Genomic DNA, 26929 nt, shown 5'->3' with positions numbered 1-26929 from the left:
TGATAAAGATAGAGGATTTATTGTCTGTCTTTGCCATACAGGATTGCGGTCATACACTGAAGCTGAATCCGTGTCAGTGTTCCGGGAACACGTGACAAGGTAATATTTAAGTCCGGGACTTAATATTACGAAGTTTTATGTAAAACATAAAACAGGTATCAGGGATACCATAGAATCTTTAATGTCTGGGACTTAAAGATACGTCTGAGAAGGGACCAGGGGTCCGAGCGCACTTCTCCAAAGACGTTAGTATCTGGGATACTTAAAATAGACCTGGGAGTCTATACGTAACGTAGAGAATACCCCGATTTGATCGCCTATATATTTTTGTATGTTTGTAGTGAGATAAGTTCTTATATTTGGTCCAGACGGCTGGTAAGTTTTCGTCTGCCAGATATCTTTACTCAAACACTTTTCTTGCTTCCTGTCTAAAACGCTGTATTTTTTCTGACATCTTGTACGAAGGTAAGCGTACCCGTCAAAAGATTTCATGTTCTCATTATACAGATAATATTGTGATATTGTCAATGACTAATTAACTGGTGTTAGCTAATGCATGCATAGAAAGTTTTTGTAAATTGCATTTTTTTTGTTGTGAAATTTCATAGAAAGTCTTTTTGTTGTGAAATTGCATAGAAGGTTTTTTTTGTAAACTGCATTTTTGTTGTGATATTGCATAGACAGTTGTTGTGGGTTGTTGTGGAAATTGCGTAGAAAGCTGGTGTAGATTGCATTTTTACTATGGGAGGGACCTATGTATAAGTAGAGTGTCGTATATTTTAGATAATTTTCTTTTAAAAGTTGTACTGTTGATTTATATTACTGTCTGACAATGGGCTCTAGTCAGAGTAAAAAAACTGCATATCCCCCGCCCCTCCCTGGTGAGACATGCAGGATGTATGTTGCCCGTAACTCTACCTCAGAGTATTATTTAGTTAACCCATGGGTGGATAATTTAGCGGGATGGACAGAGAAAGCAGGACGGGACCCATTCCTACGGGAAGGCAGTAATTACCTTTTCTATATGGAGATTTAAGAAAAAATGTCAGTTTCCAATAGCACAGAAGCGAAGCTGCAGAGGAATTGTAAGTCTTTGAAATCCCTCTCGCCCCCCCCCCTTTTGCATTCCAATGTATCCTGCGCTCAGAGACACAAATCTCTTGGCAGCAGTAACCCTTTCACACTAAATGGGATCGCTTCCAACTTCACTGCTGGAGGGTGCGTCCACTAGCTCTATCCCTAACGCACCAATAACCCAGAGTTTAGATAATAGTAAAACACTGTCCCAAGCCCACCATTACCCTCGATGGCTGTATATCTTATTTACGCAAAACTTGCAAAGGACGCAGCTATACACATATGAAGGAAGTTTTTTTTTTGCCTGTGTTTTTTTGCCTGTCGCTGTAGCTTGTAAAAAGAAACCTGCGCCCACTCATAACTATCAGAGCTCCAGACGCTTTGACAGACAGAACCAACCCCGCAGTCAGGGAACATTCCAAAGACCCCGCGCACTGACGGGGCCCGGAGGAGGGTATCCCAGCCTTTATTCAACTCTCCCGTCATAGTGAGATTCACCTCTGCTGCCACTTATTATAAATGGAAGTAAAATTTCCTTTTTAGTGGACAGCGGTGCAGCAGCCAGTGTTTTGTGTTCTGACTTATGCAATACCCCCTCTCACCAGAAAAGATAGAAGGTCTCCGCCCCATGATACAGCAATTCTTACAACAGGGTATTCTCAGACATGGTGTATCACCATACTGTACTCCTGTGAACCCTGTTGCCAAAGCTGATGGTAGTTTGGGATTTGTACAGGATCTCAGAGCGATCAATCAGTTAATTGTCCCAATTGCACCAATTGTTCCAGATGTAAACTCACTCATTTCTGCAATCCCTGCAGATGCTGTGTTCTTCTCTGAAATTGATTTGAAGAATGCCTTTTTTTTCAGCATACCTGTAGATTCACAGACACAATTACTTTTGCCTTTTCTTTTGAGGGTAAACAACTTACCTGGTGCAGATTATTGACGCACCTGTTGTCTCCAGGCCACATTGAGGCCCTGGCAACCTCACCATGGTTCAGTCCTGCTACAGTATGCAGATGATCTGCTGCTCTGTAGTAAAACTGAGGAGGCCTGCCGAGAGGATGGTGTTTCATTACTAAACTGGCTTTGTGAATGTGGACACAAGGTGTCCAAAATAAAAATGCAATGGTGTAAAAAGCATGTTGATTACTTAGGTTTTGTGCTCACTCAGGGAGAGAGAAAAGTCAGTCCACAATGCATACAGTCTGTATTGGGCCTGGTCACCCCAACTACCCAGAAGGAACTACTGTCCTTCCTGGGTATGGTAAATTACTGCAGACAGTGGATATCTGATTGCTCTTATTGTGATAACATTTTGAGACAAGCCACACTGAAGGACAAACCTAAAACTGTACAATGGTCACAAGAAATGTTAACTGCATATGAAAGTTTAAAATGTATGTTGATGAAAAGTCCGGCACTTGGCCTCCCCAGTTATGTACTACCTTTCCATCTATATGCAAGGGACAATTGTAAAACCATGGCGGGGGTGCTCACACAGTTTCATGGAGGGAAGTTGCGCCCCGTGGCATTTTTTTTCCAAAGTCATGCCAGTGTCTGTACAAGGTATGCCTGCCTGCCTCAGGGCTTTGGCAGCCTGTGCAATGGTTGCAGAAATGGCCACTACCCTCACTTTAGGCCACATCACAGTACTCCACACCACACATGATGTCCTGGCAATACTTAAAGGCTTACACACAGCACATGTCAGCACAACGCCTTAGTGGATATGAAGTACTCCTTTTGAGTAACCCTACCCTTACCATCAAGTGCACTGCTGGTTCTTCTGGCCCTGCACCCATTCTCAATGCCCTTTTAGGCTTGAAAGGTCCCGAGGATGAACCACCCGACCTACATGACTGTGCTGCTTCCATTGAAGCTGAAACTTCTCCCAGACTTGACATGTCTCCCGTTCCCATACCAGGCGCAGACATTGTTTTTGTTGACGACTCCTGTAGTAGGCCCAATGACAATACATACCAGGCTAGCTATGCCATTGTCACCCTCCCTGATACTGTGTTGGAAACCCTACCAATACCTTATCAGTCCGCGCAAGCTGCAGAACTCATTGCACTCACTAGAGCATGTCCCTCCCTTGACAACGTCCATCTGCTCACTCAACTTCAAGCTGCTGCGACTAATACTGATCTCTCCGACTGGACTTACCCAATTCTGCAGAAAAAATCCTAAATCAGGATTAATCTGCAAAGAGGGGAAACCCTGTATACCCCAGTCCAGTGCCCCTTTGCTCGTTGCCCAGTGCCGTGGTGTTGGTCACCGTGGTGAAGCCACAACACTCCTCCTACTAACCAGTGATTTTTATGTTACTAATGCCAAATCACTTGTGGACCAGTATGTTAGCAGATGCATCACTTGCCTCAGGAACAACCCTAATAAAGCTAAACACCAGCATCTTGAATACCCCACAGAAAACTCTAGGTTACTCCCCATTTAAAATACTAATGGGCAGGCCTTTTCCCACACCTTGGGCTAAGAAACCATTAGTAATACAGGAGGGAGATCTAGAACTTATCAGAGAAGAGTATGTCAGGTCCCTGATAACAAAACTGAATGAAATTGAACATGAGGTTGTTTGTAAAAACCCTTTTGAATCCACAGGAACCTACACACCCCTTTAAAGTCGGAGACAGAGTCGTGGTGAAGGTGCTCCCCAGGAACAAGAGCCCAGGAGACTTCACCTATGGTCCAGAGACAGAGGTCGTAGCAGTTACCCGAACAGCAGTCCTGACAGAGGAAAGTCCTACCTGGATCCATGCATCCCGAGTAAAAAAGGTTCCTAGACCAGACCTAGAGAGGGAAGCAAGTGATTCCAGTGAGGTACGAACCGGGGCAGACAGCCCTGACCTCCCACCTAGCGAAGAAAGAAGAACAGAAGAAGATGAGGAACCTGTCCCCTATCTTTATCCTGGGGACTACCTTGATAGCCCTACTGGCCCTCACTCACCACACAATATGTGAGGTTGATATTACACAGACTAATGGGATCCCCACCTTGTGGTACAATTCCTCCAATACACACGTAGCCACATATATCCTTGACTATTTTATGTTCCCCAAAATTGCTGATGACAAATATTATATACAACAAAGGAGGAAATCAGGAATGTCTGAGACAGTATATATTTGTGTTACTGACGAATGGTACTATGACAATAGATATTATGGATCTAATTGTAATTCCTGGGAAGCTGTGGGGTGGAATACAGGAGTAGATTGGAAATATGGCCCATCGTTTGCAAAGAATAGATGGAGCAAATATGGAGTACCCCTACTTTCTAGACTATCCATTCATAAGATGGATGAAGGCCCAAATTCATACAGGTTTAGACTAAACATAATGAACCCTAGCAGAAGCGACAATGAGACTTATGTACTTGGTATATGGTGGCAAGCAGGGTATTATAGTGCAAGGCAAATGTTTTATTTATGGGATATGTATAAAAACCCAAAATACCAGCCTAAAATTGCTCCCCAAAACAAACCTTTAAAGCCCCATATTGCCACTTTTAAAGATATGGTGGCTATTACTAACCCTACCTTTGAAGACACCCTAGCTATTGAAACTGGTTTCTCTGACATTAATTTTTGGTTGGAATGGATGAAGTATAGTGCTAACAAACACAATAAAAGCAACTGTTATGTCTGTGGCAAATCTAGGCCCCACCTAGGTACAGTGCCCCTTAATATACCCCTAGAACAAGAAAATTGTTTTTTTTCAGCCTTTTTAATGACACCAAAACAAATGACAGTCAGTGCGAAATGTGGAAAAGGGAATATCCCATATTGTCAAAAAATCCCAACCCAGGAAGCACCATAACCATATATCCTGGAAACTACACTTGTTATACATCTAACACCACAACAGGGAGAAATTTAAAAACCTTCCCACCAGGGTATTGTGCAAATAAAAGAACAACTGTTTTAGTCAACCAAACTAGATCATTAGGCGACATTTATTACATATGTGGGAAACTGTAAATAAAAACGTAGCCTGGATTAATTATATATATTATAATCAACAAAGATTTGTTAATGATACCAAAGATGCTCTTAAAGGTATAGCTGAACAGCTAGAAGCCACTTCCCAAATGACATTCCAAAATAGAATGGCCCTTGACATGATCCTAGCAGAAAAAGGCGGTACATGTGTTTACATTAGTAAGGTGGAAGGCTGTTGTACATATATTCCTGACAACACTGGTCCCAATGGTAAGGTTACTTTAGCCATAAACAAGTTAGAAACCTTATCCATAGAACTTAAGAAAAATTCAGGTATTGATAACCCATGGAGCCAATATTTTGGATGGTTTGAAAATTGGAAACTGGCTCTTGTGCAAATAAGCATATTCATACTTGTAACTTTAATTCTTGTAGGCATTATAGTTTATTGTGTAATTCCCTGTGGAAAGAAACTTACCTCCAAAGGCATTGATAAGGCCCTGATGTATTATGACATAACCACCAGTCCTGTCACCTCCTCTGATAGTAAGGGACCCGACGATTATGTCCAATATCTCAAGAACTGGAGAAACAAGAAAGGAGCCTCACTCAAGAATCATGTCATATAATAATCATGATTCTAAGAGGGGATTGAAGGGTTACCTCTTCTGTCTTTGTACATATTACTTTTTATATGATCAGTTTCCTTATAATAATTACAGTGTAAAAGTGAATATTTCTATTTCCCTAGTGAAGGGTTAAAACATGCTTTATGAACTCTTATGTGTTTGCAATGGATGCTGCTGCCCTGTGTTAGATGCCTTTGTCTCTCATACAGATACCAGGCTTGTGTGGGTCTGGCATCCAAGGTCAGCTCTCTACTAGATGAAACCTGCTTTTTCTACTTCTGTGTGTTACTAAAAGATCCTTTGTTAAGTTTCGTCTGATGCAACATATATAACATCTGCCTGGCAACTGCTATATCCAATTATGTTATGTCAAGTATTAACCACCCCTACGTACCCCACCCAGGAACCTACCCCTAAGCCAATGAGCCCTTTTACACTTGTCAGTTCCACCCATATGCATTGTCTTATATACTCTTGTTAACTTTATAATAAACAGTGTGAATTTTAACTGCTTGTCTGTGCATGTACCTTGTGGTTAAAAGTTTACACTCCAGACGTCTGTAAGGCCATCACATCGAGGGTTAAAGAAAATAAGGTCAAATCCTTTCACTGTGCAGCTCTCCATACATACACAATACAGGAACAGATACTGAGAATTACACCCAATATACAGGACAGGAGAAGTGGCGCTGTGCAGCTCTCCATACATACACAATACAGGAACAGATACTGAGAATTACACCCAATATACAGGACAGGAGAAGTGGCGCTGTGCAGCTCTCCATACATACACAATACAGGAACAGATACTGAGAATTACACCCAATATACAGATCGGGAGAAGTGGCGCTGTGCAGCTCTCCATACATACACAATACAGGAACAGATACTGAGAATTACACCCAATATACAGGACAGGAGAAGTGGCGCTGTGCAGCTCTCCATACATACACAATACAGGAACAGATACTGAGAATTACACCCAATATACAGATCAGGAGAAGTGGCGCTGTGCAGCTCTCCATACATACAGAATACAGGAACAGATACTGAGAATTACACCCAATATACAGAACAGGAGAAGTGGCGCTGTGCAGCTCTCCATACATACACAATACAGGAACAGATACTGAGAATTACACCCAATATACAGAACAGGAGAAGTGGCGCTGTGCAGCTCTCCATACATACACAATACAGGAACAGATACTGAGAATTACACCCAATATACAGGACAGGAGAAGTGGCGCTGTGCAGCTCTCCATACATACACAATACAGGAACAGATACTGAGAATTGCACCCAATATACAGGACAGGAGAAGTGGCGCTGTGCAGCTCTCCATACATACACAATACAGGAACAGATACTGAGAATTACACCCAATATACAGAACAATAGAAGTGGCACTGTGCAGCTCTCCATACATACACAATACAGGAACAGATACTGAGAATTACACCCAATATACAGGACAGGAGAAGTGGCGCTGTGCAGCTCTCCATATATACAGGAACAGATACTGAGAATTGCACCCAATATACAGGACAGGAGAAGTGGCGCTGTGCAGCTCTCCATACATACACAATACAGGAACAGATACTGAGAATTACACCCAATATACAGAACAATAGAAGTGGCACTGTGCAGCTCTCCATACATACACAATACAGGAAAAGATACTGAGAATTACACCCAATATACAGATCAGGAGAAGTGGCGCTGTGCAGCTCTCCATATATACAGGAACAGATACTGAGAATTACACCCAATATACAGAACAATAGAAGTGGCGCTGTGCAGCTCTCCATATATACAGGAACAGATACTGAGAATTACACCCAATATACAGATCAGGAGAAGTGGCACTGTGCAGCTCTCCATACATACACAATACGGGAACAGATACTGAGAATTACACCCAATATACAGATCAGGAGAAGTGGCGCTGTGCAGCTCTCCATACATACAGAATACGGGAACAGATACTGAGAATTACACCCAATATGCAGGACAGGAGAAGTGGCACTGTGCAGCTCTCCATACATACAGAATACGGGAACAGATACTGAGAATTACACCCAATATACAGATCAGGAGAAGTGGCGCTGTGCAGGTCTCCATACATACAGGAACAGATACTGAGAATTACACCCAATATACAGATCAGGAGAAGTGGCGCTGTGCAGCTCTCCATACATACACAATACAGGAACAGATACTGAGAATTACACCCAATATACAGATCAGGAGAAGTGGCACTGTGCAGCTCTCCATACATACACAATACAGGAACAGATACTGAGAATTACACCCAATATACAGAACAATAGAAGTGGCGCTGTGCAGCTCTCCATACATACACAATACAGGAACAGATACTGAGAATTACACCCAGCATACAGGACAGGAGAAGTGGCACTGTGCAGCTCTCCATACATACACAATACAGGAACAGATACTGAGAATTACACCCAATATACAGATCAGGAGAAGTGGCGCTGTGCAGCTCTCCATACATACAGAATACAGGAACAGATACTGAGAATTACACCCAATATACAGATCAGGAGAAGTGGCGCTGTGCAGCTCTCCATACATACACAATACAGGAACAGATACTGAGAATTACACCCAATATACAGATCAGGAGAAGTGGCGCTGTGCAGCTCTCCATACATACACAATACAGGAACAGATACTGAGAATTACACCCAATATACAGGACAGGAGAAGTGGCGCTGTGCAGCTCTCCATACATACACAATACAGGAACAGATACTGAGAATTACACCCAATATACAGGACAGGAGAAGTGGCGCTGTGCAGCTCTCCATACATACAGAATACAGGAACAGATACTGAGAATTACACCCAATATACAGGACAGGAGAAGTGGCGCTGTGCAGCTCTCCATACATACACAATACAGGAACAGATACTGAGAATTACACCCAATATACAGGACAGGAGAAGTGGCGCTGTGCAGCTCTCCATACATACACAATACAGGAACAGATACTGAGAATTACACCCAATATACAGATCAGGAGAAGTGGCGCTGTGCAGCTCTCCATACATACAGAATACAGGAACAGATACTGAGAATTACACCCAATATACAGAACAGGAGAAGTGGCGCTGTGCAGCTCTCCATACATACACAATACAGGAACAGATACTGAGAATTACACCCAATATACAGAACAGGAGAAGTGGCGCTGTGCAGCTCTCCATACATACACAATACAGGAACAGATACTGAGAATTACACCCAATATACAGGACAGGAGAAGTGGCGCTGTGCAGCTCTCCATACATACACAATACAGGAACAGATACTGAGAATTGCACCCAATATACAGGACAGGAGAAGTGGCGCTGTGCAGCTCTCCATACATACACAATACAGGAACAGATACTGAGAATTACACCCAATATACAGAACAATAGAAGTGGCACTGTGCAGCTCTCCATACATACACAATACAGGAACAGATACTGAGAATTACACCCAATATACAGGACAGGAGAAGTGGCGCTGTGCAGCTCTCCATATATACAGGAACAGATACTGAGAATTGCACCCAATATACAGGACAGGAGAAGTGGCGCTGTGCAGCTCTCCATACATACACAATACAGGAACAGATACTGAGAATTACACCCAATATACAGGACAGGAGAAGTGGCGCTGTGCAGCTCTCCATATATACAGGAACAGATACTGAGAATTACACCCAATATACAGAACAATAGAAGTGGCGCTGTGCAGCTCTCCATATATACAGGAACAGATACTGAGAATTACACCCAATATACAGATCAGGAGAAGTGGCACTGTGCAGCTCTCCATACATACACAATACAGGAACAGATACTGAGAATTACACCCAGCATACAGATCAGGAGAAGTGGCGCTGTGCAGCTCTCCATACATACACAATACGGGAACAGATACTGAGAATTACACCCAATATACAGATCAGGAGAAGTGGCGCTGTGCAGCTCTCCATACATACAGAATACGGGAACAGATACTGAGAATTACACCCAATATGCAGGACAGGAGAAGTGGCACTGTGCAGCTCTCCATACATACACAATACAGGAACAGATACTGAGAATTACACCCAATATACAGATCAGGAGAAGTGGCGCTGTGCAGCTCTCCATACATACAGAATAAGGGAACAGATACTGAGAATTACACCCAATATACAGGACAGGAGAAGTGGCACTGTGCAGCTCTCCATACATACACAATACAGGAACAGATACTGAGAATTACACCCAATATACAGGACAGGAGAAGTGGCGCTGTGCAGCTCTCCATACATACAGAATACGGGAACAGATACTGAGAATTACACCCAGCATACAGGACAGGAGAAGTGGCGCTGTGCAGCTCTCCATACATACAGAATACAGGAACAGATACTGAGAATTACACCCAATATACAGATCAGGAGAAGTGGCACTGTGCTGCTCTCCATACACACACAATACAGGAACATATACTGAGAATTACACCCAATATACAGGACAGGAGAAGTGGCGCTGTGCAGCTCTCCATACATACACAATACAGGAACAGATACTGAGAATTACACCCAATATACAGGACAGGAGAAGTGGCGCTGTGCAGCTCTCCATACATACACAATACAGGAACAGATACTGAGAATTACACCCAATATACAGGACAGGAGAAGTGGCGCTGTGCAGCTCTCCATACATACACAATACAGGAACAGATACTGAGAATTACACCCAATATAGAGGACAGGAGAAGTGGCGCTGTGCAGCTCTCCATACATACACAATACAGGAACAGATACTGAGAATTACACCCAATATAGAGGACAGGAGAAGTGGCGCTGTGCAGCTCTCCATACATACACAATACAGGAACAGATACTGAGAATTACACCCAATATACAGATCAGGAGAAGTGGCGCTGTGCAGCTCTCCATACATACAGGAACAGATACTGAGAATTACACCCAATATACAGATCAGGAGAAGTGGCGCTGTGCAGCTCTCCATACATACACAATACAGGAACAGATACTGAGAATTACACCCAATATACAGATCAGGAGAAGTGGCACTGTGCAGCTCTCCATACATACACAATACAGGAACAGATACTGAGAATTACACCCAATATACAGAACAATAGAAGTGGCGCTGTGCAGCTCTCCATACATACACAATACAGGAACAGATACTGAGAATTACACCCAGCATACAGGACAGGAGAAGTGGCACTGTGCAGCTCTCCATACATACACAATACAGGAACAGATACTGAGAATTACACCCAATATACAGATCAGGAGAAGTGGCACTGTGCAGCTCTCCATACATACACAATACAGGAACAGATACTGAGAATTACACCCAATATACAGATCAGGAGAAGTGGCGCTGTGCAGCTCTCCATACATACAGAATACAGGAACAGATACTGAGAATTACACCCAATATACAGATCAGGAGAAGTGGCGCTGTGCAGCTCTCCATACATACACAATACAGGAACAGATACTGAGAATTACACCCAATATACAGGACAGGAGAAGTGGCGCTGTGCAGCTCTCCATACATACACAATACAGGAACAGATACTGAGAATTACACCCAATATAGAGGACAGGAGAAGTGGCGCTGTGCAGCTCTCCATACATACACAATACAGGAACAGATACTGAGAATTACACCCAATATACAGATCGGGAGAAGTGGCGCTGTGCAGCTCTCCATACATACACAATACAGGAACAGATACTGAGAATTACACCCAATATACAGGACAGGAGAAGTGGCGCTGTGCAGCTCTCCATACATACACAATACAGGAACAGATACTGAGAATTACACCCAATATACAGATCAGGAGAAGTGGCGCTGTGCAGCTCTCCATGAATACAGGAACAGATACTGAGAATTACACCCAATATACAGAACAGGAGAAGTGGCGCTGTGCAGCTCTCCATACATACACAATACAGGAACAGATACTGAGAATTACACCCAATATACAGAACAGGAGAAGTGGCGCTGTGCAGCTCTCCATACATACACAATACAGGAACAGATACTGAGAATTACACCCAATATACAGGACAGGAGAAGTGGCGCTGTGCAGCTCTCCATACATACACAATACAGGAACAGATACTGAGAATTGCACCCAATATACAGGACAGGAGAAGTGGCGCTGTGCAGCTCTCCATACATACACAATACAGGAACAGATACTGAGAATTACACCCAATATACAGAACAATAGAAGTGGCACTGTGCAGCTCTCCATACATACACAATACAGGAACAGATACTGAGAATTACACCCAATATACAGGACAGGAGAAGTGGCGCTGTGCAGCTCTCCATATATACAGGAACAGATACTGAGAATTGCACCCAATATACAGGACAGGAGAAGTGGCGCTGTGCAGCTCTCCATACATACACAATACAGGAACAGATACTGAGAATTACACCCAATATACAGAACAATAGAAGTGGCACTGTGCAGCTCTCCATACATACACAATACAGGAAAAGATACTGAGAATTACACCCAATATACAGATCAGGAGAAGTGGCGCTGTGCAGCTCTCCATATATACAGGAACAGATACTGAGAATTACACCCAATATACAGAACAATAGAAGTGGCGCTATGCAGCTCTCCATATATACAGGAACAGATACTGAGAATTACACCCAATATACAGATCAGGAGAAGTGGCGCTGTGCAGCTCTCCATACATACACAATACAGGAACAGATACTGAGAATTACACCCAATATACAGAACGATAGAAGTGGCGCTGTGCTGATATGAAATCCTCTGAGAGTGATCTGTATTTGGATAATAAAAGGCCACATTACAGTAGCTGGAGAGTGATCAGTTCCTGGAATGTGCGGCACGGTTGCTGTTAGGGAGGTGTAGCAGTAACCTGTGTTCTGTATTTACCCCACAGGTGGAAGAGGCCCTGAAGCTGTGTGAGGTGAGTGACGGGCTGTGTACATGGGAATACTCTGTGACATTAATACACAGCCGGAAGTGTACCCTGATGTCACTTATGTCACTGATAGCCCCGCCCACTTGTGTCACATGATCATGTGTGAACGCCTCCCAATATGTACAGTCTAGTGTTATGTGGAGTTCTCTCCCGACACCCGCTGGGGAGTATGCGGCGACTGGTGCATCACAGGGCAGAGAGGGTGTTATACTATATACCGTATATATGTTCTGCTGCTATATCACTATATACAGCGCTGAGGGAAGCAGAGACGGGCTGTATAGTGACGGTGTGACATCACAGTTATACTATATACCGTATATATGTTCTGCTGCTATATCACTATATACAGCTCTGAGGGAAGCAGATACAGGAGCTGTATAGTGACGGTGTGACATCACAGTTATACTATATACTGTGTATATGTTCTGCTGCTATATCACTATATACAGCGCTGAGGGAAGCAGAGACGGGAGCTGTATAGTGACGGTGTGACATCACAGTTATACTATATACCGTATATATGTTCTGCTGCTATATCACTATATACAGCGCTGAGGGAAGCAGAGACAGGAGCTGTATAGTGACGGTGTGACATCACAGTTATACTATATACTGTATATATGTTCTGCTGCTATATCACTATATACAGCGCTGAGGGAAGCAGAGACAGGAGCTGTATAGTGACGGTGTGACATCACAGTTATACTGTATATATGTTCTGCTGCTATATCACTATATACAGCGCTGAGGGAAGCAGAGACAGGAGCTGTATAGTGACGGTGTGACATCACAGTTATACTATATACTGTATATATGTTCTGCTGCTATATCAGTATATACAGCGCTGAGGGAAGCAGAGACGGGAGCTGTATAGTGACGCTGTGACATCACAGTTATACTATATACTGTATATATGTTCTGCTGCTATATCACTATATACAGCGCTGAGGGAAGCAGAGACGGGAGCTGTATAGTGACGGTGTGACATCACAGTTATACTATATACTGTATATATGTTCTGCTGCTATATCACTATATACAGCGCTGAGGGAAGCAGAGACGGGAGCTGTATAGTGACAGTGTGACATCACAGTTATACTATATACTGTATATATGTTCTGCTGCTATATCACTATATACAGCGCTGAGGGAAGCAGAGACAGGAGCTGTATAGTGACGGTGTGACATCACAGTTATACTATATACTGTATATATGTTCTGCTGCTATATCACTATATACAGCGCTGAGGGAAGCAGAGACGGGAGCTGTATAGTGACGGTGTGACATCACAGTTATACTATATACCGTATATATGTTCTGCTGCTATATCACTATATACAGCGCTGAGGGAAGCAGAGACGGGAGCTGTATAGTGACGGTGTGACATCACAGTTATACTATATACTGTATATATGTTCTGCTGCTATATCACTATATACAGCGCTGAGGGAAGCAGAGACGGGAGCTGTATAGTGACAGTGTGACATCACAGTTATACTATATACTGTATATATGTTCTGCTGCTATATCAGTATATACAGCGCTGAGGGAAGCAGAGACGGGAGCTGTATAGTGACGGTGTGACATCACAGTTATACTATATACTGTATATATGTACTGCTGCTATATCACTATATACAGCGCTGAGGGAAGCAGAGACGGGAGCTGTATAGTGACGGTGTGACATCACAGTTATACTATATACTGTATATATGTTCTGCTGCTATATCACTATATACAGCGCTGAGGGAAGCAGAGACAGGGGCTGTATAGTGACGCTGTGACATCACAGTTATACTATATACTGTATATATGTTCTGCTGCTATATCACTATATACAGCGCTGAGGGAAGCAGAGACAGGAGCTGTATAGTGACACGGTGTGACATCACAGTTATACTATATACTGTATATATGTACTGCTGCTATATCACTATATACAGCGCTGAGGGAAGCAGAGACGGGAGCTGTATAGTGACGGTGTGACATCACAGTTATACTATATACTGTATATATGTTCTGCTGCTATATCACTATATACAGCGCTGAGGGAAGCAGAGACAGGAGCTGTATAGTGACGGTGTGACATCACAGTTATACTATATACTGTATATATGTTCTGCTGCTATATCACTATATACAGCGCTGAGGGAAGCAGAGACAGGAGCTGTATAGTGACGGTGTGACATCACAGTTATAGTATATACTGTATATATGTTCTGCTGCTATATCACTATATACAGCGCTGAGGGAAGCAGAGACGGGAGCTGTATAGTGACGGTGTGACATCACAGTTATACTATATACTGTATATATGTACTGCTGCTATATCACTATATACAGCGCTGAGGGAAGCAGAGACGGGCTGTATAGTGACGGTGTGACATCACAGTTATACTATATACTGTATATATGTTCTGCTGCTATATCACTATATACAGCGCTGAGGGAAGCGGAGACGGGAGCTGTATAGTGACAGTGTGACATCACAGTTATACTATATACTGTATATATGTTCTGCTGCTATATCACTATATACAGCGCTGAGGGAAGCAGAGACGGGAGCTGTATAGTGACGGTGTGACATCACAGTTATACTATATACTGTATATATGTTCTGCTGCTATATCACTATATACAGTGCTGAGGGAAGCAGAGACAGGAGCTGTATAGTGACGGTGTGACATCACAGTTATACTATATACTGTGTATATGTTCTGCTGCTATATCACTATATACAGCGCTGAGGGAAGCAGAGACGGGCTGTATAGTGACGGTGTGACATCACAGTTATACTATATACTGTATATATGTTCTGCTGCTATATCAGTATATACAGCGCTGAGGGAAGCAGAGACAGGAGCTGTATAGTGACGGTGTGACATCACAGTTATACTATATACTGTATATATGTTCTGCTGCTATATCACTATATACAGCGCTGAGGGAAGCAGAGACAGGAGCTGTATAGTGACGCTGTGACATCACAGTTATACTATATACTGTATATATGTACTGCTGCTATATCACTATATACAGCGCTGAGGGAAGCAGAGACGGGAGCTGTATAGTGACGGTGTGACATCACAGTTATACTATATACTGTATATATGTTCTGCTGCTATATCACTATATACAGCGCTGAGGGAAGCAGAGACAGGAGCTGTATAGTGACGGTGTGACATCACAGTTATACTATATACTGTATATATGTTCTGCTGCTATATCACTATATACAGCGCTGAGGGAAGCAGAGACAGGAGCTGTATAGTGACGGTGTGACATCACAGTTATACTATATACTGTATATATGTTCTGCTGCTATATCACTATATACAGCGCTGAGGGAAGCAGAGACAGGAGCTGTATAGTGATGGTGTGACATCACAGTTATACTATATACTGTATATATGTTCTGCTGCTATATCACTATATACAGCGCTGAGGGAAGCAGAGACGGGAGCTGTATAGTGACAGTGTGACATCACAGTTATACTATATACTGTATATATGTTCTGCTGCTATATCACTATATACAGCGCTGAGGGAAGCAGAGACGGGAGCTGTATAGTGACAGTGTGACATCACAGTTATACTATATACTGTATATATGTTCTGCTGCTATATCACTATATACAGCGCTGAGGGAAGCAGAGACAGGAGCTGTATAGTGACGGTGTGACATCACAGTTATACTATATACTGTATATATGTTCTGCCTCTATATCACTATATACAGCGCTGAGGGAAGCAGAGACGGGAGCTGTATAGTGACGGTGTGACATCACAGTTATACTATATACTGTATATATGTTCTGCTGCTATATCACTATATACAGCGCTGAGGGAAGCAGAGACGGGCTGTATAGTGACGGTGTGACATCACAGTTATAGTATATACTGTATATATGTTCTGCTGCTATATCACTATATACAGCGCTGAGGGAAGCAGATACAGGAGCTGTATAGTGACGGTGTGACATCACAGTTATACTATATACTGTATATATGTACTGCTGCTATATCACTATATACAGCGCTGAGGGAAGCAGAGACGGGAGCTGTATAGTGACAGTGTGACATCACAGTTATACTATATACTGTATATATGTTCTGCTGCTATATCACTATATACAGCGCTGAGGGAAGCAGAGACGGGAGCTGTATAGTGACAGTGTGACATCACAGTTATACTATATACTGTATATATGTTCTGCTGCTATATCACTATATACAGCGCTGAGGGAAGCAGAGACAGGAGCTGTATAGTGACAGTGTGACATCACAGTTATACTATATACTGTATATATGTTCTGCTGCTATATCACTATATACAGTGCTGAGGGAAGCAGAGACGGGAGCTGTATAGTGACGCTGTGACATCACAGTTATACTATATACTGTATATATGTTCTGCTGCTATATCACTATATACAGCGCTGAGGGAAGCAGAGACAGGAGCTGTATAGTGACGGTGTGACATCACAGTTATACTATATACTGTATATATGTTCTGCTGCTATATCACTATATACAGCGCTGAGGGAAGCAGAGACGGGAGCTGTATAGTGACAGTGTGACATCACAGTTATACTATATACTGTATATATGTACTGCTGCTATATCAGTATATACAGCGCTGAGGGAAGCAGAGACGGGAGCTGTATAGTGACGGTGTGACATCACAGTTATACTATATACTGTATATATGTTCTGCTGCTATATCACTATATACAGTGCTGAGGGAAGCAGAGACGGGAGCTGTATAGTGACAGTGTGACATCACAGTTATACTATATACTGTATATATGTACTGCTGCTATATCACTATATACAGCGCTGAGGGAAGCAGAGACGGGAGCTGTATAGTGATGGTGTGACATCACAGTTATACTATATACTGTATATATGTTCTGCTGCTATATCACTATATACAGTGCTGAGGGAAGCAGAGACGGGAGCTGTATAGTGACAGTGTGACATCACAGTTATACTATATACTGTATATATGTACTGCTGCTATATCAGTATATACAGCGCTGAGGGAAGCAGAGACGGGAGCTGTATAGTGACGGTGTGACATCACAGTTATACTATATACTGTATATATGTTCTGCTGCTATATCACTATATACAGCGCTGAGGGAAGCAGAGACAGGAGCTGTATAGTGACGGTGTGACATCACAGTTATACTATATACTGTATATATGTTCTGCTGCTATATCACTGTATACAGCGCTGAGGGAAGCAGAGACGGGCTGTATAGTGACAGTGTGACATCACAGTTATACTATATACTGTGTATATGTTCTGCTGCTATATCAGTATATACAGCGCTGAGGGAAGCAGAGACAGGAGCTGTATAGTGACGGTGTGACATCACAGTTATACTATATACTGTATATATGTTCTGCTGCTATATCCCTATATACAGCGCTGAGGGAAGCAGAGACAGGAGCTGTATAGTGACAGTGTGACATCACAGTTATAGTATATACTGTATATATGTTCTGCTGCTATATCACTATATACAGCGCTGAGGGAAGCAGAGACAGGAGCTGTATAGTGACGGTGTGACATCACAGTTATACTATATACTGTATATATGTACTGCTGCTATATCACTATATACAGCGCTGAGGGAAGCAGAGACAGGAGCTGTATAGTGACAGTGTGACATCACAGTTATACTATATACTGTATATATGTACTGCTGCTATATCAGTATATACAGCGCTGAGGGAAGCAGAGACGGGAGCTGTATAGTGACGGTGTGACATCACAGTTATACTATATACTGTATATATGTTCTGCTGCTATATCACTATATACAGCGCTGAGGGAAGCAGAGACAGGAGCTGTATAGTGACGGTGTGACATCACAGTTATACTATATACTGTATATATGTTCTGCTGCTATATCACTGTATACAGCGCTGAGGGAAGCAGAGACGGGCTGTATAGTGACAGTGTGACATCACAGTTATACTATATACTGTGTATATGTTCTGCTGCTATATCAGTATATACAGCGCTGAGGGAAGCAGAGACAGGAGCTGTATAGTGACGGTGTGACATCACAGTTATACTATATACTGTATATATGTTCTGCTGCTATATCCCTATATACAGCGCTGAGGGAAGCAGAGACAGGAGCTGTATAGTGACAGTGTGACATCACAGTTATAGTATATACTGTATATATGTTCTGCTGCTATATCACTATATACAGCGCTGAGGGAAGCAGAGACAGGAGCTGTATAGTGACGGTGTGACATCACAGTTATACTATATACTGTATATATGTACTGCTGCTATATCACTATATACAGCGCTGAGGGAAGCAGAGACGGGAGCTGTATAGTGACGCTGTGACATCACAGTTATACTATATACTGTATATATGTACTGCTGCTATATCACTATATACAGCACTGAGGGAAGCAGAGACAGGAGCTGTATAGTGACGGTGTGACATCACAGTTATACTATATACTGTATATATGTTCTGCTGCTATATCCCTATATACAGCGCTGAGGGAAGCAGAGACAGGAGCTGTATAGTGACAGTGTGACATCACAGTTATAGTATATACTGTATATATGTTCTGCTGCTATATCACTATATACAGCGCTGAGGGAAGCAGAGACAGGAGCTGTATAGTGACGGTGTGACATCACAGTTATACTATATACTGTATATATGTACTGCTGCTATATCACTATATACAGCGCTGAGGGAAGCAGAGACAGGAGCTGTATAGTGACAGTGTGACATCACAGTTATAGTATATACTGTATATATGTTCTGCTGCTATATCACTATATACAGCGCTGAGGGAAGCAGAGACGGGAGCTGTATAGTGACGGTGTGACATCACAGTTATACTATATACTGTATATATGTTCTGCTGCTATATCACTATATACAGCGCTGAGGGAAGCAGAGACGGGAGCTGTATAGTGACGGTGTGACATCACAGTTATACTATATACTGTATATATGTTCTGCTGCTATATCACTATATACAGCGCTGAGGGAAGCAGAGACAGGAGCTGTATAGTGACGGTGTGACATCACAGTTATACTATATACTGTATATATGTTCTGCTGCTATATCACTATATACAGCGCTGAGGGAAGCAGAGACGGGAGCTGTATAGTGACAGTGTGACATCACAGTTATACTATATACTGTATATATGTTCTGCCTCTATATCACTATATACAGCGCTGAGGGAAGCAGAGACGGGAGCTGTATAGTGACGGTGTGACATCACAGTTATACTATATACTGTATATATGTTCTGCTGCTATATCACTATATACAGCGCTGAGGGAAGCAGAGACGGGAGCTGTATAGTGACGGTGTGACATCACAGTTATACTATATACTGTATATATGTTCTGCTGCTATATCACTATATACAGCGCTGAGGGAAGCAGAGACAGGAGCTGTATAGTGACGGTGTGACATCACAGTTATACTATATACTGTATATATGTTCTGCTGCTATATCACTATATACAGCGCTGAGGGAAGCAGAGACGGGAGCTGTATAGTGACGGTGTGACATCACAGTTATACTATATACTGTATATATGTTCTGCTGCTATATCACTATATACAGCGCTGAGGGAAGCAGAGACGGGAGCTGTATAGTGACGGTGTGACATCACAGTTATACTATATACTGTATATATGTACTGCTGCTATATCACTATATACAGCGCTGAGGGAAGCAGAGACGGGAGCTGTATAGTGACAGTGTGACATCACAGTTATACTATATACTGTATATATGTTCTGCTGCTATATCACTATATACAGTGCTGAGGGAAGCAGAGACGGGCTGTATAGTGACGGTGTGACATCACAGTTATACTATATACTGTATATATGTACTGCTGCTATATCACTATATACAGCGCTGAGGGAAGCAGAGACGGGAGCTGTATAGTGATGGTGTGACATCACAGTTATACTATATACTGTATATATGTTCTGCTGCTATATCACTATATACAGCGCTGAGGGAAGCAGAGACAGGAGCTGTATAGCGATGGTGTGACATCACAGTTATACTATATACTGTATATATGTTCTGCTGCTATATCACTATATACAGCGCTGAGGGAAGCAGAGACAGGAGCTGTATAGTGACGGTGTGACATCACAGTTATACTATATACTGTATATATGTTCTGCTGCTATATCACTATATACAGCGCTGAGGGAAGCAGAGACAGGAGCTGTATAGTGATGGTGTGACATCACAGTTATACTATATACTGTATATATGTTCTGCTGCTATATCACTATATACAGCGCTGAGGGAAGCAGAGACGGGAGCTGTATAGTGACGGTGTGACATCACAGTTATAGTATATACTGTATATATGTTCTGCTGCTATATCAGTATATACAGCGCTGAGGGAAGCAGAGACAGGAGCTGTATAGTGACGGTGTGACATCACAGTTATACTATATACCGTATATATGTTCTGCTGCTATATCACTATATACAGCGCTGAGGGAAGCAGAGACAGGAGCTGTATAGTGATGGTGTGACATCACAGTTATAGTATATACTGTATATATGTTCTGCTGCTATATCACTATATACAGCGCTGAGGGAAGCAGAGACGGGAGCTGTATAGTGACGGTGTGACATCACAGTTATACTATATACCGTATATATGTTCTGCCTCTATATCACTATATACAGCGCTGAGGGAAGCAGAGACGGGCTGTATAGTGACGGTGTGACATCACAGTTATACTATATACTGTATATATGTTCTGCTGCTATATCACTGTATACAGCGCTGAGGGAAGCAGAGACAGGAGCTGTATAGTGATGGTGTGACATCACAGTTATACTATATACTGTATATATGTTCTGCTGCTATATCACTATATACAGCGCTGAGGGAAGCAGAGACGGGAGCTGTATAGTGACGGTGTGACATCACAGTTATACTATATACCGTATATATGTTCTGCTGCTATATCACTATATACAGCGCTGAGGGAAGCAGAGACAGGAGCTGTATAGTGATGGTGTGACATCACAGTTATACTATATACTGTATATATGTTCTGCTGCTATATCAGTATATACAGCGCTGAGGGAAGCAGAGACAGGAGCTGTATAGTGACGGTGTGACATCACAGTTATACTATATACCGTATATATGTTCTGCCTCTATATCACTATATACAGCGCTGAGGGAAGCAGAGACGGGCTGTATAGTGACGGTGTGACATCACAGTTATACTATATACTGTATATATGTTCTGCTGCTATATCACTGTATACAGCGCTGAGGGAAGCAGAGACAGGAGCTGTATAGTGATGGTGTGACATCACAGTTATACTATATACTGTATATATGTTCTGCTGCTATATCACTATATACAGCGCTGAGGGAAGCAGAGACAGGAGCTGTATAGTGACGGTGTGACATCACAGTTATACTATATACTGTATATATGTACTGCTGCTATATCACTATATACAGTGCTGAGGGAAGAAGAGACGGGAGCTGTATAGTGACGGTGTGACATCACAGTTATACTATATACTGTATATATGTTCTGCTGCTATATCACTATATACAGCGCTGAGGGAAGCAGAGACGGGAGCTGTATAGTGACAGTGTGACATCACAGTTATACTATATACCGTATATATGTTCTGCTGCTATATCACTATATACAGTGCTGAGGGAAGCAGAGACGGGCTGTATAGTGACGGTGTGACATCACAGTTATACTATATACTGTATATATGTTCTGCTGCTATATCACTATATACAGCGCTGAGGGAAGCAGAGACGGGAGCTGTATAGTGATGGTGTGACATCACAGTTATACTATATACTGTATATATGTTCTGCTGCTATATCACTATATACAGCGCTGAGGGAAGCAGAGACGGGAGCTGTATAGTGACAGTGTGACATCACAGTTATACTATATACTGTATATATGTTCTGCCTCTATATCACTATATACAGCGCTGAGGGAAGCAGAGACGGGAGCTGTATAGTGACGGTGTGACATCACAGTTATACTATATACTGTATATATGTTCTGCTGCTATATCACTATATACAGCGCTGAGGGAAGCAGAGACGGGAGCTGTATAGTGACGGTGTGACATCACAGTTATACTATATACTGTATATATGTTCTGCTGCTATATCACTATATACAGCGCTGAGGGAAGCAGAGACAGGAGCTGTATAGTGACGGTGTGACATCACAGTTATACTATATACCGTATATATGTTCTGCTGCTATATCACTATATACAGCGCTGAGGGAAGCAGAGACGGGAGCTGTATAGTGACGGTGTGACATCACAGTTATACTATATACTGTATATATGTACTGCTGCTATATCACTATATACAGCGCTGAGGGAAGCAGAGACAGGAGCTGTATAGTGACAGTGTGACATCACAGTTATACTATATACTGTATATATGTTCTGCTGCTATATCACTATATACAGCGCTGAGGGAAGCAGAGACAGAAGCTGTATAGTGACGGTGTGACATCACAGTTATACTATATACTGTATATATGTTCTGCCTCTATATCACTGTATACAGCGCTGAGGGAAGCAGAGACAGGGGCTGTATAGTGACGCTGTGACATCACAGTTATACTATATACTGTATATATGTTCTGCTGCTATATCACTATATACAGCGCTGAGGGAAGCAGAGACGGGAGCTGTATAGTGACGGTGTGACATCACAGTTATACTATATACTGTATATATGTTCTGCTGCTATATCACTATATACAGCGCTGAGGGAAGCAGAGACGGGAGCTGTATAGTGACGGTGTGACATCACAGTTATACTATATACTGTATATATGTTCTGCTGCTATATCACTATATACAGCGCTGAGGGAAGCAGAGACGGGAGCTGTATAGTGACGGTGTGACATCACAGTTATACTATATACTGTATATATGTTCTGCTGCTATATCACTATATACAGCGCTGAGGGAAGCAGAGACGGGAGCTGTATAGTGACGGTGGGACATCACAGTTATACTATATACTGTATATATGTTCTGCTGCTATATCACTATATACAGCGCTGAGGGAAGCAGAGACAGGAGCTGTATAGTGACGGTGTGACATCACAGTTATACTATATACTGTATATATGTTCTGCTGCTATATCACTATATACAGCGCTGAGGGAAGCAGAGACGGGAGCTGTATAGTGACGGTGTGACATCACAGTTATACTATATACTGTATATATGTTCTGCTGCTATATCACTATATACAGCGCTGAGGGAAGCAGAGACAGGAGCTGTATAGTGACGGTGTGACATCACAGTTATACTATATACTGTATATATGTTCTGCTGCTATATCACTATATACAGCGCTGAGGGAAGCAGAGACGGGAGCTGTATAGTGACGGTGTGACATCACAGTTATACTATATACTGTATATATGTTCTGCTGCTATATCACTATATACAGCGCTGAGGGAAGCAGAGACGGGAGCTGTATAGTGACGGTGTGACATCACAGTTATACTATATACTGTATATATGTTCTGCTGCTATATCACTATATACAGCGCTGAGGGAAGCAGAGACGGGAGCTGTATAGTGACGGTGTGACATCACAGTTATACTATATACTGTATATATGTTCTGCTGCTATATCACTATATACAGCGCTGAGGGAAGCAGAGACAGGAGCTGTATAGTGACGGTGTGACATCACAGTTATACTATATACTGTATATATGTTCTGCTGCTATATCACTATATACAGCGCTGAGGGAAGCAGAGACGGGAGCTGTATAGTGACAGTGTGACATCACAGTTATACTATATACTGTATATATGTTCTGCTGCTATATCACTATATACAGCGCTGAGGGAAGCAGAGACAGGAGCTGTATAATGACGGTGTGACATCACAGTTATACTATATACTGTATATATGTTCTGCTGCTATATCACTATATACAGCGCTGAGGGAAGCAGAGACGGGAGCTGTATAGTGACGGTGTGACATCACAGTTATACTATATACTGTATATATGTTCTGCTGCTATATCACTATATACAGCGCTGAGGGAAGCAGAGACGGGAGCTGTATAGTGACGGTGTGACATCTCAGTTATAGTATATACTGTATATATGTACTGCCTCTATATCACTATATACAGCGCTGAGGGAAGCAGAGACAGGAGCTGTATAGTGACAGTGTGACATCACAGTTATACTATATACTGTATATATGTTCTGCTGCTATATCACTATATACAGCGCTGAGGGAAGCAGAGACAGGAGCTGTATAGTGATAGTGTGACATCACAGTTATACTATATACTGTATATATGTTCTGCTGCTATATCAGTATATACAGCGCTGAGGGAAGCAGAGACGGGAGCTGTATAGTGACGGTGTGACATCACAGTTATACTATATACTGTATATATGTTCTGCTGCTATATCACTATATACAGCGCTGAGGGAAGCAGAGACAGGAGCTGTATAGTGACGGTGTGACATCACAGTTATACTATATACTGTATATATGTTCTGCTGCTATATCACTATATACAGCGCTGAGGGAAGCAGAGACGGGCTGTATAGTGACGGTGTGACATCACAGTTATACTATATACTGTATATATGTTCTGCTGCTATATCACTATATACAGCGCTGAGGGAAGCAGAGACGGGCTGTATAGTGACGGTGTGACATCACAGTTATACTATATACTGTATATATGTTCTGCTGCTATATCACTATATACAGCGCTGAGGGAAGCAGAGACGGGAGCTGTATAGTGACGGTGTGACATCACAGTTATACTATATACTGTATATATGTTCTGCCTCTATATCACTATATACAGCGCTGAGGGAAGCAGAGACAGGAGCTGTATAGTGATAGTGTGACATCACAGTTATACTATATACTGTATATATGTTCTGCTGCTATATCAGTATATACAGTGCTGAGGGAAGCAGAGACGGGAGCTGTATAGTGATGGTGTGACATCACAGTTATACTATATACTGTATATATGTTCTGCTGCTATATCACTATATACAGCGCTGAGGGAAGCAGAGACGGGGAGCTGTATAGTGACGGTGTGACATCACAGTTATACTATATACTGTATATATGTTCTGCCTCTATATCACTATATACAGCGCTGAGGGAAGCAGATACAGGAGCTGTATAGTGACGGTGTGACATCACAGTTATACTATATACTGTATATATGTTCTGCTGCTATATCACTGTATACAGCGCTGAGGGAAGCAGAGACAGGAGCTGTATAGTGACGCTGTGACATCACAGTTATACTATATACTGTATATATGTTCTGCTGCTATATCACTATATACAGCGCTGAGGGAAGCAGAGACGGGAGCTGTATAGTGACGGTGTGACATCACAGTTATACTATATACTGTATATATGTTCTGCTGCTATATCAGTATATACAGCGCTGAGGGAAGCAGAGACAGGAGCTGTATAGTGACGGTGTGACATCACAGTTATACTATATACTGTATATATGTTCTGCTGCTATATCACTATATACAGCGCTGAGGGAAGCAGAGACGGGAGCTGTATAGTGACGGTGTGACATCACAGTTATACTATATACTGTATATATGTACTGCTGCTATATCACTATATACAGCGCTGAGGGAAGCAGAGACGGGAGCTGTATAGTGACAGTGTGACATCACAGTTATACTATATACTGTATATATGTACTGCTGCTATATCACTATATACAGCGCTGAGGGAAGCAGAGACGGGAGCTGTATAGTGACGGTGTGACATCACAGTTATACTATATACTGTATATATGTTCTGCTGCTATATCACTATATACAGCGCTGAGGGAAGCAGAGACGGGAGCTGTATAGTGACGGTGTGACATCACAGTTATACTATATACTGTATATATGTTCTGCTGCTATATCACTATATACAGCGCTGAGGGAAGCAGAGACGGGAGCTGTATAGTGACGGTGTGACATCACAGTTATACTATATACTGTATATATGTTCTGCTGCTATATCACTATATACAGCGCTGAGGGAAGCAGAGACAGGAGCTGTATAATGACGGTGTGACATCACAGTTATACTATATACTGTATATATGTTCTGCTGCTATATCAC

At 42.2% G+C, this 26929-nt stretch overlaps 1 protein-coding gene across 1 annotated transcript in view; it reads left to right on the top strand.

Moving 5' to 3' along the window:
- Positions 1 to 26929, top strand: part of LOC134988467 (sideroflexin-4-like) — a 120706-nt gene that overhangs the window by 19063 nt on the left and 74714 nt on the right. Inside the window, exon 2 of the mRNA XM_063950551.1 lies at positions 12671 to 12697. Coding sequence (XP_063806621.1) covers positions 12671 to 12697 — 27 coding nt within the window. The remainder of the gene's footprint in view (positions 1 to 12670; positions 12698 to 26929) is intronic.

Source organism: Pseudophryne corroboree, unplaced genomic scaffold (genome assembly GCF_028390025.1).
Source record: "Pseudophryne corroboree isolate aPseCor3 unplaced genomic scaffold, aPseCor3.hap2 scaffold_1066, whole genome shotgun sequence".
NCBI classification, from domain to species: Eukaryota; Metazoa; Chordata; class Amphibia; order Anura; family Myobatrachidae; genus Pseudophryne; species Pseudophryne corroboree.
This window is presented reverse-complemented; position numbering and strand designations above follow the sequence as displayed.